This window comes from Eleutherodactylus coqui, chromosome 13 (genome assembly GCF_035609145.1).
Source record: "Eleutherodactylus coqui strain aEleCoq1 chromosome 13, aEleCoq1.hap1, whole genome shotgun sequence".
NCBI classification, from domain to species: domain Eukaryota; kingdom Metazoa; phylum Chordata; class Amphibia; order Anura; family Eleutherodactylidae; genus Eleutherodactylus; species Eleutherodactylus coqui.
This window is the reverse complement of record NC_089849.1, coordinates 27,854,775-27,876,330: the sequence shown is the minus strand read 5'-3', so window position 1 is coordinate 27,876,330 and position 21,556 is coordinate 27,854,775. Positions and strand designations below refer to the sequence as shown.

General features: G+C 41.8%; 1 protein-coding gene across 1 annotated transcript in view; it reads right to left on the bottom strand.

Annotated features, from left to right (window-relative positions):
• MRC2 (mannose receptor C-type 2) overlaps positions 1-21,556 on the bottom strand; it is a 100,377-nt gene that overhangs the window by 8,167 nt on the left and 70,654 nt on the right. The window contains exons 9-24 of the mRNA XM_066587527.1: positions 20,279-20,389; positions 18,675-18,790; positions 16,455-16,603; positions 16,006-16,220; positions 15,462-15,604; positions 14,608-14,710; positions 12,692-12,830; positions 11,791-11,823; positions 11,491-11,651; positions 10,390-10,457; positions 7,371-7,471; positions 2,368-2,513; positions 1,559-1,673; positions 1,300-1,457; positions 502-607; positions 187-425 (exon numbers count right to left, since the gene is read on the bottom strand). Of these exons, the coding sequence (XP_066443624.1) occupies positions 187-425; positions 502-607; positions 1,300-1,457; positions 1,559-1,673; positions 2,368-2,513; positions 7,371-7,471; positions 10,390-10,457; positions 11,491-11,651; positions 11,791-11,823; positions 12,692-12,830; positions 14,608-14,710; positions 15,462-15,604; positions 16,006-16,220; positions 16,455-16,603; positions 18,675-18,790; positions 20,279-20,389 (2,103 nt within the window). The remainder of the gene's footprint in view (positions 1-186; positions 426-501; positions 608-1,299; positions 1,458-1,558; positions 1,674-2,367; positions 2,514-7,370; positions 7,472-10,389; positions 10,458-11,490; positions 11,652-11,790; positions 11,824-12,691; positions 12,831-14,607; positions 14,711-15,461; positions 15,605-16,005; positions 16,221-16,454; positions 16,604-18,674; positions 18,791-20,278; positions 20,390-21,556) is intronic.

Here is a 21,556-nt window from a genome sequence, read left to right as displayed (position 1 = left end):
CGAACCTGTGACCTTGGTGTAATTAGCATGATGCTCCAACCAAACTAAACTAGCCGCTTACCTCAGTTTGGTTAGAGTGTGGTGTTAAAAAATGCCAAAGTCGTGGGTTCGATCCCCATGCAGGTCAGTCTCTTTGCAGATGGGTGTAAACAATTACAGACAATAAACTGAAACATGGTTATTTACATCTTCATTTGAAAGCCCAATCCATAGAGGGCTTGTCTGTCCAGTGGCAGCCAGGGTCAGATAAGCCTGTTGATACGGATTGATGATACTGGCCAAGGTAGCATTTCGAGTCTCACACAGGAGTCGGGCTTCTGACCAAGTCATTGGTTTTTGCAGAATCAAGTAAGAGTTATTCCTGTAGCGCAGAGTGGAACCAGATGGAAATGGAAACGGCTCTGGAGGAGGGGCCAGGGTGGGAACTGCAAAGAAAGGGGTATGTTTATTGATAGCATGAACCCCTATGATTCATTTCAGTAATAGATAACTAACTCGCACCTTTATTTATCTGGCAGATGTAGCCATATTTTTCCAAGCAGTGTTTGTCTTCCCATCGTCCGGTGAACTGAGGTGGCGAACCATGCCATACGGCAGCACAGCTAATCTGCACATAAAGCACATAATAAACACGGAGGGCTTTCCAATGACTTCAGATAACCCGCTTGGTCCTGGACTTTATTAAAATGCAATCATAAATGTATTGCATGGAATTAAAGCTCCTGCTCCTGCAATCTAGCGATCAGGGACAGCCAAGGACCCGGAGGAGAAGGCAGAAGCCATTTATGACCGCCCCCCTCTTTTCCAGTCTATATAGCACTCAATGAGCAATGTATAGAGAATAATGCCGTTACCTCTATTAGGCTCGGTGATCACGTGATCACCGTGTGACCCACGACCCACACCTACCTAAACAGTTGCCATAGCTGCCCTGTAATCTGAGATTATACATATTATATATCAAAACGTCCTAAATAGAACCCATTCCTGTACTTTATTTTAGCATAAATATACTAATTTTAAAAATAAGAAACTATATATTTAAGAAAATCTTTTTTTTTACTACTTGTACATATCAAACAAACAAACAAAAAGATACATTTTCAGTGAAGAAATGCAGTACGAAACCGCTCTATATGTCACAAAAAAAGCAGCAACAATAATTATGGAAGGCCAAGAAAAAAAAAAATAAGTAGGGCCATAAAACCACCTCATGCGGAACATCGCTACAAAAAGGGGTTAAAGCAATGTTATATTTCTACCGTCTCGAGAGGACATAGAAAGAAAGAAAGTGCTTACCATCTTGCCATTGGATGAACTCTGTCGGGATGGGGCACCGGGAGCCCAATTCACATAGAATAATGGCCGGTCTTCCTCCCACTGAAATCGCTGTCGACCATTATGAAGACCGATCCAAAGGTCAGTGGTAATATTTGGAAGAATGGATGTAATGAAAGCTGAAGAGAAGCATAAATCCATTTGATAAGACCCGTTCAAAGGTCCTGATCACTGAACGACAACTTCAATATTCTCACTTGACGAGTGAAGAGCTGTTTACCTTGTTCCAAGTAGTTGTCAATGGTGGCAATTTCAGCTGAGAGGATTTTGCAGGAATCTCGAGCTTGTTGCCATGTCTTAATATCAACCTTACTGTCCGCTCTGACTCCAAAGCACTGCAATGAATAGGGTCAACAACAAAGCCTTGAGACACGACACAATTAAGAGCACAAGACTAAAATAGAATTAGGCCGCTTTCACACGGGCTACAAAATCACATGTATGAGAAGCCCATGGTGCGATGCAAAGTTGCGGTGCGATGCAACTTTCACAGTAGGAAATCCTACTGTAAAAGACCTAAAATAAGCCCTATCTGCATAGAAAAAACAAACAAAAAAAATACATCACCTAAGAGGCGCTGTTAGCTCCGGCACGGGTCTCCTCTGCAGCTTCGGCACTTGTCTTTAGTCTTCTGCCAGCCCTTCCTGGACTGGAAGTTCAAATTCCCCGCCTCCAGGATATGCTAGCTGTGATTGGCCCTCGAGCACTGGGGCTTAGCCTATCAGAGCCAGCGCTCGATGAACCAATCACAGCCATTCAATGCAATACGTGACTTTGTAACGACACGAATTTGAGATATCGCCACGAGAGAACGAGGCGCTATCGCACAGAACACAGGTGCAATATCGCTGCGATTTTCTCACGGTGATATCGCGTCGCCCATGTGAAAGCAGCCCTAATGAGAAGTTCTTCTGTTTTTCACTTCAGTCAACCTCTTAGAAATTCTATTCATCGTTTTCTTAGTTATCTTTGCTTATGGGTGACAACCACTAGACTGACAGATGAGGTTTTATGTCTTCTGTGACTTACCTTGTTCAGGAATGGCAGCCAGCCCTTAGGGCACCCTCCAGGTTTGGGTGATGGCAGAGGAGGCAGGGTGGGCAGTGGTGTTGTGGATCCATTGCTCCTCTTACAGATATAGGGCAGCGCGGTCATGCATTTCTGATCACCCCATTCTGTTTTAGAAACATGTGCGTCAGTGATATGTTGGACATTTTTTGCACCAACCATTTTTCGTCTTTGGCCGGTGACATTACTAGGTACATTTTTACATGCCTATGATATTTGAACATTCATATGTCCTGGATTTTTTTTACATGCCTTGTTGCCTTATGGGAAGCTGTAACAAGCTTGTGCCCTTAAAGGAGACCTCTCAGGGCCGTTAAGCTGCCCTGGCCGCACAGTATATGCTGATTTCACTGGTCTGTCACTTATACAAATCAGAGTTTTGTGACTCTTTTAAAACTTTACCATGCCTGCCTAAGATGAGTTCAGTGTAGCTAAAGAGCGTACATGTACACCCTTCGGCATCAGAGTTTGTATGGAGTGGTAGCTGAGTCTGCTCCATACACAACAGGTGCTGGCGGTCCTTGATAGCCAACACCCGCCCACAACAGCCACGATCAGTGTGAACGCTGATTACGGCTATTACTTCTTTGAATGCTGCCGTCAATTCTGACAGCGGCATTTAAATGCCTGATTGGAGTTCAGGAGTCACAAAAGGTCCTCCACAATGAGATAGTGAGGTGCCATTCAGTTGTCATAGCAGCCATGAGCCTTCCGAAGACCCCTAGGGCTGCAATGTATTTCTGCCTATTAAGATGGGCGTGTGGCCTGTCTTAATAAAATGCCAGCAGAAATACCATTTACTGCAATACTGAAGTATTGTAGTATATGGTATAAGCAATTAAAGAATCGCACGTTCACGTCTCTTATGAAGACTAAAATAAAACCTGTAAAAATAAGTGTTGAAAACAGTTTATTATTATTGCAAAAAATAAATTATATAAAAAGTTTGACTGGCACTGCAAACTTTCAAGAGTAGGTTTTACACAACTCCTGCACTGATCGGTATAAGGCCGCTTTCACACATGCGCTTCGTATAACGCTCCCATTGATTTCAACAGAACCTCATAGACATGCGTTAGAAAATGCCTCGATTTTCGAGCGCTGTCTGCTTTATATTACCGCATTAAGCGCACCTCATCACCCATCACAATGATGGAGTGCGCTAAGAACCGCTATCAATGTGTCATAAAACTAAAGATAAATTGCTGCAAAATGCTGCAATCGAAATCACACCATTTTGCGTGGCACATGTGTGAAAGTGGCCTTAGTGATAGACCGCTTAATTCAGTATAACTCTCACCATACTGTGCAGCCTGTGGCCAAGGCAGCTTAACAGACCTGACTGGTTCCCTTTAACCACTTCACGACCACCAAAAGACTATAAACATCCTGCGGTCTTGAAGTGTATAAGGAGTGGGCTCATGAGCCAAGACCGCTCTATACCCGGTGGCTATCAGCTGTTTCTGATAACTGACAGTTGCCGATAACTACCACAATCAGAGTTAGTTCTAATCGTGGCATTTGACTATTTAGGTGCCATAGTCAAATTTAACCATGCGTCTAAACAGTCAACTGGAGTGATTGGAGGGTTCCAATGGGCTAACATGGCAACCTGGAACCTACAGAAGGCTCTCAGGGCTGCCACGCATAGATGCCTTTCAAGTCCTACCCATGGCAGGGCTTGAAATGCTATATCAAAAATCAGTATATACCGCAATACTGAAGTATTGCTGTATATAGTACAAGCGATAAAATGATCGCAAGTTCAAGTTCCCTGTAGGGACCAAATAAAAGTGTACAAAAAGATTTAATAAAGTTTTTTAGAAGTGAAAAAAAATTTACAGTTCAAAAAACCCAGCTTTTTCCATTTTTCCTATAAAAAATTAAACAATTAAAACAAAAAACACATATTAAGTATCACTGTGTACGTAAAGGCCATAAAAAAGGACAAAATGCCAGAATCAAAAAGATGTATGCACCCCAAAATGGTACTAATAAAAACTATAGCTCACTCCACAGAAAAACAAGCCCTCACATAACCCAATTGACAAACAAACTGTAAAAAAGTTGCAGCTCTCAGAATATAGAGACTGAAAGCAATTTTTCTTTAAGTAAAACTTTTACTTATTTTTTTTAAATATAAAAGCATCAACAAACTATATAAATTTGGAATCATTGTAATCGTACTGACCCACAGAACAAAGTTCATATGTCATTTTTACTGCATGGTATAGCTGTAAAAACTAAATTCACCAAAAATGGTGTAGTTGATTTTTTTTTTCATTTCTCCACACTTAAATGTTTTTGAATTTTTCGAACATTATGCGGTACATTAAATGGTACCCTTAAAAAGTACAACTCATCCTGCAAAAACAAGCCCTCATACAACTATGTTAATGTTAACTGTTTAAATTAAAAAGTTACGGCTTTTGGAAGGCGAGGAGGGAAAAACAAAAATAAGTAAGTGATAAATCTCTGGTTCCAAAGTGGTTAATGAATCAAAACTTTTGAATGCATGTTTCATCTGTCCCGAAATATATGTTGCGTATCTTAATATTATATTACTATATGGGAACCACGTAACCAACCTTCCAGGATTTGAGAGACAGATTTGGGGGATTCGATCTCTCCTGGCTAGAATATTATCAGCTATGCTCCTTCCTTTCCACTCAGGAGGTTGGCGGCTCCCCTGGGAGAGCATTAACATTATTTGAGAAATTGTTCTCCTTGCAATCTCCCCGTCACATACAATAGCCCAGATATACAGCCTACTGACAGCAGAATCCTGTGCTACTGACCCAGGCTTTAAACTGGCATGGGTAACTGAATTGGAGACCACAATACCCCCAGGAGAGTGGCAGAAAGCCCGTGTATTCACTCACAAACTGACTATTCATGCGCCGCCCAAGAGAAAAGCTATAAAATTCTTTCAAGGTGGTACAGGTGCCCGGATCATTTGCATTACATTATTTCTAGCGATGAGCGAACGTACTTGGTAAGGGCGATTTCGCAATCGAGCACCGCGATTTTCGAGTACTTCACTACTCGGGTGAAAAGTACTTGGGTGCGCTGTGGGTGAGCCGGGGGTTGCAGCGGGGAGTGGGGGGGAGAGGGAGAGAGAGAGGGCTCCCCCCTGTTCCCCGCTGCTACCCCCCACTCCCCTCTGCAACCCCCCGCCCCACAGCGCACCCGAGTACATTACACCCGAGTAGTGAAGTACTCGAAAATCGCGGTGTTCGATTGCGAAATCGCCCTTACCGAGTACGTTCGCTCATCTCTAATTATTTCCTTTGGTGTCGGACCCGTGTAGTGCATGTTACATGTGTGGTGGAGCTGTGACCAGGTAAAACCCATCTGGAAAAAAGTGTTCGGGGTATACAATACGATGTATCGAAAGACAATTCGTGATTGTTGTCAGTGAGAGAAACCAAGCAGTCTTGTAGATATGATACATTTTAATGGCTAACAAAAATACATGATGTTACAGCGAGCTTTCGGGGATATCTCGCCCACTTCATCAGGCTATTGAATGAAACTAGTTTGGATGGCACACAAGTATAACATACAGAAGAAGAGGGGAGGGGGGGGACACTCCTCTTCATCTAAATAAATGTTCACACACAGAAGTTTGAGACTGTTTTCCACTCAAAACGTAAAACAACAGACACACAGAGCTAAGACATACATCGTAAATCAGTCCACTGAGCTCAGGACAGTTTTCAGAGCTAAGACATACATCGTAAATCAGTCCACTGAGCTCAGGACAGTTTTATGATGTGTCTTATCTCTCCTTCAACCTGCACATGGAAGGAGATGCAGCACCACCTATTGGATGGCAATATTATTACAAGTCAGGTTCCGAATTTTTATGAAGTTTTAAAGAAAGGGAAAGAAAATTATGATTGGGAACAGGACATCCCTCTTGACCTCCTTCAGACCTTTCCTACTTTCCACTTATGCAAGAATCCCGGGCTGAGGTTCATTTCATTCTTGAAAGTATCAAACAGGGCCATAAATTTGTACTCCCAAATTCTTCTGTGATGCTGCGACTTGAAATTGCCCTTCAGTATAATAACTCTTATCTGCTCTATGCTGTGTCTCTGACCACAAAAATGCTTTGCCACAGGTAATTCAGTCTTTCCCTCTCTAATTAAGTGACGATGAGATCTCATCCTGGCTCTCAGTTTTTGTCTTTTTTCCCTGATGTAAAGCCCCCAAAAGGACATTTACTGCACATGATCAGGTACACAACATTGGATGTGGAACATGTGAATGCCCCCGGGATCTTATAGTTCTGCTTTGTGTTGGGGATCAGTATCTTGCCTGGGCGGAGAGCGGCGGGGAGAGCGGGGAGGAACAGGGGGGAGATCTCTCTCTCCCTCTCTCCCCCCCCGCTCCCCGCCGCAACTCACCTGTCACCCGCGCCGGCCCCAGAATCTTTAGAGACGAGCGGGATACTCGGCTAAGGCACTACTCGCTCGAGTAATGTGCCTTAGCGAGTATACTCGCTCATCTCTAATTATGATGTCATCAATGTAGCAGAAGTAGGCCAATGGTTTGTTGGGGTAGGAGGCCAAAAAGTCACTCTCCAGTTTGCCATGAAAAGGTTGGCATATTGCGGTGCCATTTTACTGCACTCTACAAACAAACACTCTACAAATAGCATTACTTTCTATGCTTCCGGGTTCAATCGGGTCACAGAAAAAGGAGTTGCTTAGATTCTGTCTGGCAGCTGGTGATCCCGAGGCATTGGTGCACAGCTCATTGAATTCAATGGAGGCTGTCCAACCCACAGCCCATCCACAACTGACATTGTGGATGGGCTGCGGGTACCTGCGTCATTACGGGAAATAGAAATATTTGGAAAAATTCTGATGGCAACATATATGTTATCACATTCATATAGTACACAGCACTAGGAAAATTAGTACAGACCATTTCCTTAATCAAGCAACCTTACTCACCACGGTTCGCCAGTGTGTATACACATTTCTTCTCTCTAGTAATGCGACCTGGCCGGCCTTCAGCCCAGTTTACAAAATTGAGCACAGAGTTGTCTGACCATCTGAAAAATAATATAAAGAACATTATAAAAATATTTCTAACACATTGTTTTAAGGGCCATAATATATACTTTTAGGTGTAAATTGCCACAATATCCAGGCCCCCATCTGTGGTTCTACTGAACCAAACATGGGTCACTATGGACCCCTATAATATGAAAGCAGTTTCAATGTAACATAGTTACAGGGCAGCATGCAATGAAAAGTTAAAAGAGTTGTCCAGGGTTAGAATAACATGGCTGCTTTCTTCCAAATACAGTGCCCCCCCCTTTGTCCTTAGGTCTGTATACAGTATTGCAGCCAGCTCAATTGAAGTGAATGAGAGCTGAGCTGCAATACCAGACACAATCCTCAGACAAGGGTGGCGCCGCATTTGGGAAAAAAAACATGTTTTATAGCCCTAGACAACCACTTTAAATTAGCACAGTCAGTTGTACATGCATGTATTGTCCAGAAGAATTTAGCTCTGTGGTGTTCTGGAGGGAATGTAGCATTTTTTTTGCTAATTAAAACCAGATACTTAGACATTTTCCATTTTTCTAATCTGTTTTTATTTCCTAATTGTAGATGTTTTATTCTATTGCTGGTACATGACTATGGGTGCGAGGTGGAGTTATCAGCATTTAGAGATCTACTTTATAGCTGCCTGATGGGCTATAGACACAATGGACAGGAACAGGAGGGGATCAATTGACATCTATGTGAAAGTGTTGTGGTCATGCTCTGACTTGTCACTGTACAGGGAGAGGGAGGAGGTGAGCTGTGACTATCAATTATTCGGAATGGTGGATCCTATGTTTTTATTTATATATATACACCTTTCATTGTAATCCTGTCTGTGGTGATAATGAAATGAATGTTGGAAGTTTTCTGTACAGAACAGGAAATGTCAGCCTATTATTAACCCCTTAATGACATGGCCTATTTTGAGCTTAAAGGGGTTGTCCCGCGCCGAAACGGGTTTTTTTTTTTCAATAGCCCCCCCGTTCGGCGCGAGACAAACCCGATGCAGGGGTTAAAAAAGAAAACGGGATAGTGCTTACCTGAATCCCCACGCTCCGGTGACTTCTTACTTACCTGGTGAAGATGGCCGCCGGGATCTTCTCCCTCGGTGGACCGCAGGTCTTCTGTGCGGTCCATTGCCGATTCCAGCCTCCTGATTGGCTGGAATCGGCATGTGACGGGGCGGAGCTACAAGGAGCCGCTCTCTGGCACGAGCGGCCCCATTCAGAAAAGAAGAAGACCGGACTGCGCAAGCGCGTCTAATCCGGCGATTAGACGCTGAAAATTAGATGGCACCATGGAGACGAGGACGCTAGCAACGGAACAGGTAAGTGAATAACTTCTGATAACTTCTGTATGGCTCATAATTAATGCACAATGTACATTACAAAGTGCATTAATATGGCCATACAGAAGTGTATAACCCCACTTGCTTTCGCGGGACAACCCCTTTAAGGAAGCAACGATTTTTGGCGGATTTTCTTCTCCATTTATCAAAAGTCATAACTTTTTTATGTTTCCGTCGACGCGGCCGTGTAAGGGCTTGTTTTTTGCGTGGCGAACTGTAGTTTTTATCGGCATCATTTTTGGGTACATAGACTATATTGTAAAACTTTTTTTTTTTTTTTATGATAGCAGGGAGAGAAAACGCATCAATTCTGCCATAGATTTTTTTTTTACAGCGTTAATCATGCAGCATAAATAAGACATTCCATTTTTTCTGCGGGTCGGTACGGTTACAACGATACAAAATTCTTACATTTTTTTTAGGTTTTTCCACTTTTCTGCAATAAAAACCCTTTTTTTGGAAATCTTTTTTTTTTCTAAATCACTGCATTCAAAGTCCTGTAACTTTTTTTATGTACGGAGCTCTGTGAGGGCTTATTTTTTGCGAGACGAGCTGTAGTTTTTATTGGTACAATTTTGGGGTACATACGGCTTTTTTGATCACTTTTATTGCGTTTTTAGTGAGGCAAAATGCTAAACATTAGCATTTTGCCTCAGTTTTTTAGCGTTTTTTTAAACGCTTTTTCCGTGCACAGTCAAAAGCATGTGCAACTTATTGTACACGTCGTTACGGACGCGACAATACCAAATATGTGGGGTTTAAATTTTTTTTATGCTAATATGAGAAAAAGCATGAAAAAAATGTTTTTTAAAACTTTTTTTAAAATTTTTTTAATTCATTTTTGTAACTTTTTTTTTTTTTTACAACATTTGTGTCTGATCTGATGATCGCTGTGATAAGGCATGGCGGGGCTACTGCCCTGCAATGCCTTATAACTTATACAGCGATCTCAGGCACTGGCAACACAGGAAGCCAGTGTCAGGCATCCTGTTGCCATGGCGACAGGCCGGGCTCTTGCGATAACATCGCGAGAGCCGGCCGAAGACACAGAGGGAGTGTGCTCCCTCTGTGAACTCTTTCCCTGCCACGATCTACTTAGATCGCGGCAGGGAAGGGGTTAACAGCAGGGGGCCGGCTGTGACTGACAGCCGGCTCCCTTCTGTGGGATAGCGCGGGATCATATGTGATCTCGCGCTATCCCCAGGACATAAGTTTACGCCCTGTTGCAGGAAGTACCCCGCTCCCAGGACGTAAATTTACGCCCTGGAGCGGGAAGGGGTTAGACTTAGTGGTCAGTGTGAGAACTGCAGAATTTTAGGTTGGTTTTTTTTAATATAGATAATGATATAGAGAATTTAAAAGAAAATCACCAAAAATTCTTAAATAGGTTTATTATAAAAACTTGATTTATAGAATAGGTCATTTTCTGATGACACGTATATATATATATATATATAGAGAGAGAGAGAGAGAGAGAGAGAGAGAGAGAGAGAGAGAGAGAGAGAGAGAGAGAGAGAGAGAGAGAGAGAGAGAGAGAGATTTTCAAATGAAGAGGAAAAAAATATTTACCTGAATCTTGCATCATTTTCATAAGTGTGCAGTCCAATCCACCAGTGCTGATCCTGCCCTCGAGAGAACTTTTAGCAAAGAAGAAAGGGTTAATAAGAACTCAAGCCAATAGAAAAACAGACTGTAAACATTAAAAATATGGATGCAAAATTAAATTATAAGATAATACTAGGCAATAAGTCATGGAGATTGGATGCTTAAGTCGATGATGTTCCCTGACTCTATAGACAGAGTCATTATGTTATGCTGCAGCCCATACAACTATGTAAAGTGAAAGTTCTCTTTGAACATAAATCTTATCCAAATTTGTCCAAAACTCTAAGCTACTTATTTTTCAATATATTTAATGGGGGTGTACAGCTCTCTTTTCTGATCCAGGGCTCCAAACTTTCTGTATAAACAGACTTAAAATATAAAATTCTACCTGCCTGCAGCTGCCACTAGGGGGAGCCTAGACATTTACTGCATACAATATGTGCATTGAACCCTATAATAAATGTGTATGCAATAAGCTCCCTTTTACAATGGTTTCAGGAAGACAGTATTTAATGTTTTAATTCTATCTGCAGGACATTTGGTGCTCTGTGTCAGAAAATCAACTTCAACTCTTATACAATTATATAAAAAAGTAATTTTTCCTCCTCATTGACCTTTGCATGAAAAATAACACTATGATTAGACTTCCAAGTCTAATTGTGCATATAGTCACTGAAGGTAAACATACATCGTAGACACCGGCTGAACGCTCGTTCGTCTCATAACTATTTATCTGAATCCCCACATATACATACAGGCTGAGACAACCATATATATATATGTTCCAGATATGAAGCAGGGATACAGCTGCTGCCAGACACTTCTAGAAGCGGCTTATCTCCCTTTACATTCAACCTGCCCAACCCCTCTTCCCCTTGATATCTGCCATCAGGGGGAGTCAAGACACCCCCAATACACATTAGATGGTCAGGCAGTCTCTCTAACATTCATCTAATGTCTACGGCCACCTTTACACTTCTTCAAGGTCTATACCAATCTAGGAACACAGGTTGATCAGAGTATAAATCATTTGAAGCCAGTACTCGGTCAATTTATATTCTGCACCTTTTGTAGATTTTGACCTAGGAAATCCAGCTCTGTCTGACTGTGAACAGACACCAATTCTGCCTTAAACCACGTGCAAATCCGCTGAGCCTGCAGCCATGTGGAGCGATGCTCGAAAAACTTATACTCTGCGTTGTCAGATTTGATCCATTCTGTGTTTCCTGCCAGGAAAACATGGATACAACATAGTAAAAAGTCTATTATACCAGCAACGAAGGAACAAAGGCGAAGCAGTGCACTACATAAAGAGAGATGAAAAGAATACATGATAAAAAGAAGAATACAGGACGGAAAGTTCACCTTTCGGAACTTCTGGCTCTTTAATATCCGTTCCTAGAAAAAGAAAGAGGTGAGAGGAATTAATATAGGATGGAACGTGATTATTCTAAGTCCAGGTAGAAAAAAAAAAAGAGATCGGCTATTGGCCACCTTCTGATTACAAACCAGGCAGTATTGATACATTGTTGCAAAATTACAGCTACTAGAATACCCCCTGCTGTACGCCATGCTGCAGTTGATCGAAAGGGGTTGTCCAGTGGTTTCATTTTCATTTTTGGAAAAGTGGGGAAATGTAAGATAAAAGTGTGACTACATTCACCTCTTCTGCTCCTCTAATCACTCTGATGGTCATTCCCCCGGTACCCCACCGTCTCCGTTGGTCACAGTGCCATCTAACATGTGCCCGCTGAAGTCGATCCTTAATTCAGTGTTATATCGGGGAGGCCAGGGATTGGGTACAGCAGTCAAGTGCTTAGATATCACATGATCCCACTTCCCGGAAGTAAGCATAGATGGGGATGGGGGGAGGGGAAGGAGCCAGAGTGGCAGTAGGAGTCAAAAGTTAATATAGTCTCATTTTTTACTTTATAGCATTCCACCACTTTATTAAAAAAAAAGTTAAAGCCGCAGGACAGCCCCTTTAACTGCAGTGCTAGTCTGCATCGGTTAAAAGGGTTGTACAAGATTAGAAAAACATGGCTACTTTGTTCTAGGAACAGCACCACACCTGTCCATGGGTCATATTTGGTATGGCAACTCATCTATACTGAAGTGAATATTGCTGCAATTCCACATACAACCTGTGGACTGCTGTGGTGCTTAATGTAGGAACGCAGCCATATTTTTCTAATCCTTTAATGTCTAATGTATGACTTTATAATAGACATAAATGATATCTAAGTTATTATTCATTGCACAGTACCTTTGGGAAGCTTGCAAATCCAGTCTGTCTGCGACTCACATTCAAGGGCTACCCACTGCAGGGATGAAAGGTCTAACACTGCACATCTCCTGATATCATCATTATCCTGATTGCTGCGGTCAAAGTTGTGGTAGACATACTAAAAAGAAAAACAAACTAGATGACAGGTTGTTGTAATGTTCAACATCTACTTAGGAAACACCAACAGTCATGAGAAAGTATTATGTCATTCACATGTATTCCCAACAAGTTGAAGACATTTTCCATGGCCCTATGACTGGGCAAGAACGTTCGTGAGTATTCGGCTGCCCGATCATCAGGCCATCTGAAGGTGCCGCCGATCGCTCAATGAACGAACAAACGCTTGTTCATCAGGTGATCGCATCTTTCATGCATCACAAAAAAATAGTTGTTGGTGGCACATTTTCCCATGTGACCGGGGGATGTATTGCTGACAATGAGGAAGCTCTATAGAGACAAACAATTGTATGAATGATCATTTGTCACCTAACAGAGTCTGAATCGGCCTGCATGGAGGCCTGATAGATGGGCACCAAAGATTGCTTATTGATTGATGCTTGTCATCAAAACAGATTTCAGTGTTTAAAGTATAACTAAACTTTTTCAAAACTTTTGACATTTCAAAGGTTTTGGTCAGTGGGGGTCAGGGTGCTGATACTTAAACAATTGATAAAACAAATGTGCAGAAGTGTTCATCTGAGTGTAGTGCCCATTCGGCTGTGATTATGAGTGGTGTATGAGCTTCACAGACTTTCTATGGAGTCCATATACCACTCCTGGTAGCGACAAAAAACAGCCAAATTGGCACAGCTCTCAGATGAGTGCTTCTGCCTATTTGTTTCAATCATTGATGGGGGTCTCAGTACCCAAACCAGCACCAATCAAAACGTCTGACATGTCACTAAGACATGTCAAAAGCTTTAAAAAAAATTAGTTAACCTTTAAAAGGACCATTAGGTTCAACATTTCTCTAGTCTGTAGTTGACTTATACTTCATGAGATACTCTTGTATGAAAGAGCTTCCACAAATTCAAATAAAAACATGAAGATTAATTTACTATTTTAACATACTTTTTGATTAATTTTCTCACTACTCAAAATCTCTGTTGTACAATGACTAAAGCCTATATTCACCTTCAAAAGCATGTTTTATCCTTCCAGTTTATCTAAAATGAAAAATGGAGCAACTCTACAAACAGTTTTCATTGATAAAAATTTCCATTTGTTTTGTATCTACAGCTTTTAAGTAGACCTATGTGTCTCCATGGTAACAGACTGCAAGCCAACCCTGTGTAGTCTGATCCCGCAGCCACTCTTACTATCTATCCACTACTTCCTGCTAACATAAATCCAATAGTTTAGCAAAAAGTAGGGCACATTAAGAAGGGAGTATGACTGCAACATCAATCTACAAAGGATTTGATGTATGTTACCATGGAGCCATAGATACAAAATGGTAAGAAATCATAATGAAAACTATTTGAAAAGTTGCTTTGTCTTTATTTTTACATGCAGGAAAATGGAGCAATAAAAAAGATTTACAGATTTGGACATAAGACTTTAATGTTCCTCTTAAAGGGAATCTGTCAGCACTTTTCAGTCCCATAAACTATGTTATAGGATGCAAAGGTGAGGGAATGAGGGGGCACAACAATGGAATGGGGGATCCGGTAAGTATTAAAAAAAAGTAGCTATCCAAAACAACCATTCCCTCACCTTTGAGCCCCATAATGTAGTTTATGGGGCTTAAAGGTGCTGACAGGTTCCCTTTAAAGAAGCTGTCAATTATTATATACAGTATGTAAAACACACATCAGTAAACCACAGTATGAAAAGGCAAATTGTACAAGATCACAGTAAAATATTCTTTTGTATGACTGCAATAGAACAATTACCGCTTGTCCATCACTCCAGACCCAGCTTTGCTCCGCACTGGGATCTGCTCGGTTAAGGCCAATCCAAAACAACTGTTGTTCATGGCCTTCAGGTTCTGATTCACTAAGAAAAAATAAAGTTAAAGTTAAAAAAGCTTTATAATTCCAGGGTTTGAACAGTAAAATTAAAAGGGTAACCCGACTACAGAACCCCAACAGAACATTGCCCAAAGTAGTTGTGAGTAGCCACACATTGGAAAAGTACCATCAAGCTCTGCTCAAAGTGACATTATGGGTCCAAATTTCTTAGTGGCGACAAATAGGAGGATTCGTTATAATTAGAGATGAGCGAGCACCCAAATGCTCGGGTCCACGTTATTCGAGTCGAGCTTTTCGTAAAATTAGAGAGCTCTACTCGAGTAACGAACCCCATTGGCTACAATGGGAGACTCGAACATTTTTGTATGTGGGACGCCGGGTCCTGAGCTTTTTTTTTTTTTCTTGGTTCGTGTGTTTCTCTCTCTCTTGTCGCGGCGTGGGGGGGACAAAACAGGCACGTCACAGCGGGGAGGAGCCAAAAACTGGGGCGGGGTCGAACACGGCTTGATGCTCGTTCCAGTAACGAGCACCATCGAGTACGCTAATACTCGAACGAGCATCAAGCTTGACAGAGTATGTTCGCTCAACTCTAGTTATAAACTGTTTTGTAAGTGGATGTTAACAGATCCAACTGGCCAATAATGAATCGGTTGGGTGTCTGTTCAGTCTGGTAGAATAGCCCTGATAGAATGCAGGACACTGAGTTCTTTAAAAAACCTTTTTTACCTGCCCAGATAAAATTAAGGAGCGGAGGATTCAAAATAGTTATTACTTACCCAAAGATTTTGTTTAGTAAATGAGCAACATAATGTTCCTCTTCAACGCTGGAGATACTAAGCAACTGAGCTCCAATTTCTCGACAGGATTGTTGAGCCGAGTGCCAAGGCTTCCTGTCCCGCAAGTTCTCTGAATGAAAGATCTATATTGGAAATGAAAGGCCAGTCATTAGGAACAACTAAGAAGTTATTTGTAAATTAGCCCAAAAAGTTGACAGACCTTTGTAGTAAAGGGCATAGCTATCCGGTGTGTAGAGGTGCAGTCATGCTGCTCTTAGGCCTTTCTGCCTCACAAAAAGGCAGTAGTATTATAAATGATACATGACAGCTAAGGGACCCTGATGGAGATTTTGCACTAAGGACAAGGAGCTTATGTCTCTGCTAGTACAACCAAACAGCTAAAAGGTCAGCATAGGCTAGGGATGCCTTTTGAATCACCCCACGGATCGTATGCAACAAGGCCATAGTAAGATTGATGGAACAGGCCCCACTGTAAGACCTTGTGGTTGGCCATTCTGACTCAGTATTTTTTCCACTTTCTTACCTTATAGCAATGCCGTAGGGTGGGTGCAGAGCTCCAGTCATCAGGGCAACTTCCATTAACGCTGGGTGTGGGTCGAGCTGCGGGCAATAGCGGGACCATGGGAATCAGAGTCTGCATACAGATGTACTTTGATCTGAACGAATCACAGTCCTTTACCTCCCACAAACCAACGGACCTTCCAGTAGCCAATACAACACATCCCCCTTTATCATAACCTGGTTGAGGAAGAAAACACTATTAAACATGAAGTGCAGATTAAGAGCATACAATACAGCATTACAAATACAAAGTAGTGGTGACAACAGGAAATTACTACCTATGCAAACTAGTGGTGGCAGTGGAGGGATTACTACCTGTACTACCTAGTGGTAGCAATGGGGGATTACTACCGCTACTAACTGTACCCAGTGACTTATTCAGATTTTTGTATCAAGAGGATTCCTTATTACCAGGTTCATCTCTGTTCCAGTGAGTATAAGTTACTTCTTCCCCGTTATACCAGCGAAAAACCCCAGTACGATTCATATCCTGCAGTGCCGTCCAGTAATAACTCCCATCAGAGTCATGAAGAAGACTATTAACAAAAGCCTGGTCAAACCTAGGTAAGAGGAAAGAAGGATTAAAGAGATGGCAAGCATAATTGTTACTTCTTTTCCTTTTCTAATTCAAATGTATGAAGGAGGAATTTTAGGCTATGTGCACACGTTGTGCTGATTTCCGTAGTGTAATACAGTTCCAGCAAAGTAGGTGAAGTTTTAACAAATTTCACCCATACTATGTGGACAGAAGTATTGGGATACAAAGAAAGTGATGAAATTTGATTTTATTCACATTTTTCAATACAGTCTTGGGCCGCCTTTGGCCTCGGTGACTGCAGTAACCCTCCTAGGCACGCTATACAGTAAATTCTGATAGATGTGTGAAGGACTTTTCCTCTATTCTTCGATGAGAGTGTAGAGGGTTAATTTAGTTGCTAAGCTATCAAAATATGAATAAATAGTTGAAATACAAAATGTGCGTTGGTTAAGAAAGATAGGGGGCCAGGTGGCCAGAAATGACTCCTCTGAATTGTTCAAGGTTTCTGCTTATCTATGGTACATTCACAGATTGTCCTGTTGATTGCTTATACCAATTTGGACCCAGGCGACATCAGCACTTTGGTCTCCTTTGCAAGGCCACCCCTAACAAGAGCTTCAGAAAGTGATATGGGGGCTGATGGACATGTTGGGCGTACATGAATACGGCAATCTAGATGCTTGATGGGATTAAGATTTGGACTTTGGGTTGGCCAATGAAGTTTACAGACGTTCTGCTCCTCAAACCGAGCCTGAACACCGCGTGCCATATGACATGGTGCTCGGTCATGATGTTAGAGACACAAAGCTGTATTGCCACAGGGCAGGTAATGTCACATTGTCCAGAATGTCTCTGTATCTATTGCTATTGAGGGTGGACTTCACTATAACCAATTTCCCCCTTCTCAGCAGCAACAACCCTACATCACAACAGAATCTCCTCCAAATTTCACTGTTGGGATGGTTGAGTTGTGTAGAAACCGCTCGCTCTTCAGGCAACTGCCACTGATCGGAAGATGGTAAATCAGCTGTCCACAGCACTGGCTTCCACTCATTTACAATCCAAGAACAACACTTCAAACACCATCACAGGCGCCTCTGTGCATTCACTGCTGTGATGTTGGGCTTGTATGTAACAGCCTCTTGACCATGGTAATCCTTCGCATGCAGATCCCTATGGATGGTTTTGGTGCTAATGAATATTCCAATGGCCTGTGAGACTCCTGAGTTTCGGCAGATGATGTGTGTGATGCCTTCATAGCCTTTTCTCCATATTTTGGCAATTTACCAGTTCTTCCTGAATGTGGTAGCACTGCACACACCTGATGTTTTCCATTTCCGAATAACATTGCCAACAGTGGACTTTGGAAGGTCCAAAAGTACTGTGATGTATCCCATAGTGATTGGTTGCTTAGGTGACATCCCACCACTATACCCCGTTGCAAGTCTGTCAACTTTACACCTGGTGACATTCTGATGGTTTCTGTACTGGGATATACCTGTGTGATACTCTCCTTTATACCCAATGCTCTCACATCCAATTTGCATATCCCCTTCACCTGACAGCACAGGATTGATGAGTGTCCCAATACTTTTATCAACATAGTGTACATGCTGCGTACATTTTCCATACATAAATTGACCAGTGATCAAATCCGCCATGTGTCTCTTCTTTCTGTGGATTTTACCATTTGCTAGGGTGAAATCTACTGCAATTTCATGACAAGTACTAATGTAACGCATGGGGATTTTGATGCAGATTCGCAGTGGATTGTGCAGCCGGTGTACAGGTACCCCTAGACCTTGTTCATACCTGCATTCAGGATTTCCATTTTCCTGTTCCATCATGGGAACATGAAGATGGAATTCGACTCAGGAACAGTTCCGTTCTATGACGGAAATGAACGGCACCCAACAGACCCAACTGACTACGATGAGGTCTGTTGGGCTTCGAACATGCTCATTTGTCTTTTCCTGGTTGAGGATGTAGCATGCTGCAGTATTTTGCGCAGGCTCTACATCAGAGGCCACAAACGCAGATGTGAAGAGACCCTTGCATCTTGAAATCCAGTAACGTTATCAAATGGGTCCCACCTGTTCTGGATAATGATTAGTCTAGAGGAACGGTCAGAACAAGATTTAATGGCTTCATTGTATGTCACCCGCTCATCGCTGAGCCAGTAACAAGATGGATTGTGCCAGCTCCAGCCCTGAAGAAGAAAGAGAGGACAGGGTATAAATTACAACATTTGCGATTCCAAAAATATGGTAATGCTTTTTCCATCATTTATCCATAAATCTAAGACCCATTTTTACCTTACCGCCATAGGCGGAATTCTTAAATGTCCGGCTGCGAGGATACCTGGGGTGACTGGATGTTGGTTGCTAGGCAACTGGAGACAGGAGAATATGATTTTGGAAGGGACATTTAGTTGTAAAGGTGTAATATATATATGTTTCTATGGAGATTATCATAGTAATGCAGACAACTCAGGCCAATCAACAAATTTTCATGTTCCAACCCTGACAGCTTTTGCCAGCATATATTAAAGTCCATCCAAAATTGCAAATGACAGCTCTATATAATCCACTCCTGTCCTCAACCGCTTAACAAGAATCATGAAAATTTTGCAGATTACTATAGTGTCTGCTGCCCCATATGCCATGATGTTCTGCCCAAGGACACCTTATATTTAGCAACTCATTAAATATTATGGATCCAAGGAAGTGGTTGAGTACATAACTTTTTTTTTTCAAATTGCCTTGCAGAAAGATAATAACCTACTTCCATGAAGTTTTTTTTCGCACAACACCTTATAAACTCCTCAACCACTCTGCTGAATCTCAATGGTTCCAGCCTATGTTGTACAGAAAAGTACTGCATACTCATATTAACACCATGGGGTAATCCCACTATATAAGGTGATGGCATATCACTAGAAGAATGGCATTACTTTATGCTTGGAGGGGGTACGACCTCTGGAACCCCTACAGATAACACTACGTCCTATTCTAAGTTTTCACTGCACATTGGTGCTTTGGGCCACTGGCTGTGTAGGGAACTGCAGTCATCTCCATTCACTTAAATAGGACTGTGATGTAGTTTCCTGCACAGCAGGCAGCCAGGACAGTGCTGTGCATGGAAGAACAGACAAATGCCATAGGATGCCACCTTTCCAACAAGTCAGTTTGTCAAATTACTATCATATAAAATAGCAGAAATGACAAAGTAGATTAACAATTTAGCTCTGAAGTGGTAGGGTGCACAAGCTGAGAGCTCTGAACTCCATACCAGCAAACTGGATTACAAAAAGTGAGCCAGTTCTTATAAACCCTGTTGTATGTGGATTTTAATCCAAACAGCAATGCTCTAATCTAAAGGAAAGACTTCCTAGAAAAGTGGAGATTATTGTGAGGGCAATAGGGGCACTCCACGATACTGTCCATGGTGTTAGAATGAGATGTTCAAAGGTCAGCACATGTGCAGACATGCTAATACAAATGTATTACTTTTGTGCTTGTGGTAGGTAGCTTGAATTTAGAAGGACTGGCACATTTCCTAGTCATTTGAAGGATGAGTAGTTCATCCAAAGTGAATGTACAAAAAATCTGACGTAATATTGCCTGTGAACACTGTAGAAGATTTTGACGATTGACTACTTTAAAAAAAAAACAAAAAACAACACATTTGTTTCTACCTTTTGGCAGGAACCTTGGTGGTCCTCGGTGGTCCCCTGTATGGTTTGGCCAGGCTTCTTGCAGATGGATGGTAGGGTCTGATTACATGGGCTGTCGTTCCATTTACCCTCCTGTTAAGAATAAAAGACCGTACATATCATGTAAGAATGCATGAAATATTATATTGATTTTGGTCTTGAAGCTACTTCCATGAGAGCAATGTCATTGTGAAGCGCTCCTAGTGGTCATGTAACACAGAACTTCCAAAGTGGGGGCATAAGATTAATAACAGCAGAAATATCAGTAGATTTAAGCCCTTTTACGAAGGCTGATGATGGGGCACGAATATTTGCCCAATTAACAGCCTATAAGAATATGGCCCAAATCAACTGTTCAGATCTTTTATGCAGGCCTGCAAAAGCTTGCTCATTGGCAGTACATCTCCCTGTTTTTACAAGGAGATGTGCTGCCAAAGAATGCATTCTGTATGGGGTTGAAGGAACATACCATGCAAATGGGCTATATACAAAGGGTCCACAACCGTATTAGATAAGGTAATCAAAGGCTATAAACCAGTGAAAACAATACCATACAGCAGGAAACCCTTGTTTAAGGGTAGCATAATAAAGGCCCTTTTAGACACAATGATTATCGCTCAAAGCCATCTTTTGAGCGATAATCGTTGTGCGTAAATGTGCTCATCTTTCACTTTTCTGCAGAACGATGATTTTAAGTTCGGCATAAAATCCATAGTTCGGCAGAAAAGCTGATAGCGGGGACTTCACGCTGTGTTCTCTGCGGGGAGTGCTGATAACATTGTCTCATCTGGCAGCCCTTCGACAGAACAAAGAGAATGTATTCAGAGAATAGACCACCCACTGTTCTCTTAATATAGCTCCAAATAAGAACGACCATAGTCACTTACCTTTCCCTAGGAAAACCTATATTATGGGAGGAAAAATAATCAAAAACTGGGTAGTGTCCTCCAAGATGAAGATGGAAGAAGATATCTCAATAGCATTTGTAGTTTTTTTCTATTTGTGTATTCTTGTTTTTTTCTCTGCTGTACCCAGTCAGAGATACTGTTATTAATCTTTGAGGACACTCCCCCATTGTTGAAAATTGTATAATTTTTCCTTCCCTGGTGTTTGGTTTCCTAAGGAAAGCTGTGCTTCTTATCAGGAGGGGTGCTCTGTATAGGCAGCTTGGCATGCGGGGTCAATGTAGTTTCCCATATTGGGGTAAAAAGTTTTATACTTATGAAATAAAAGTTAAGCTTTGTTATGCTACCTACCTTC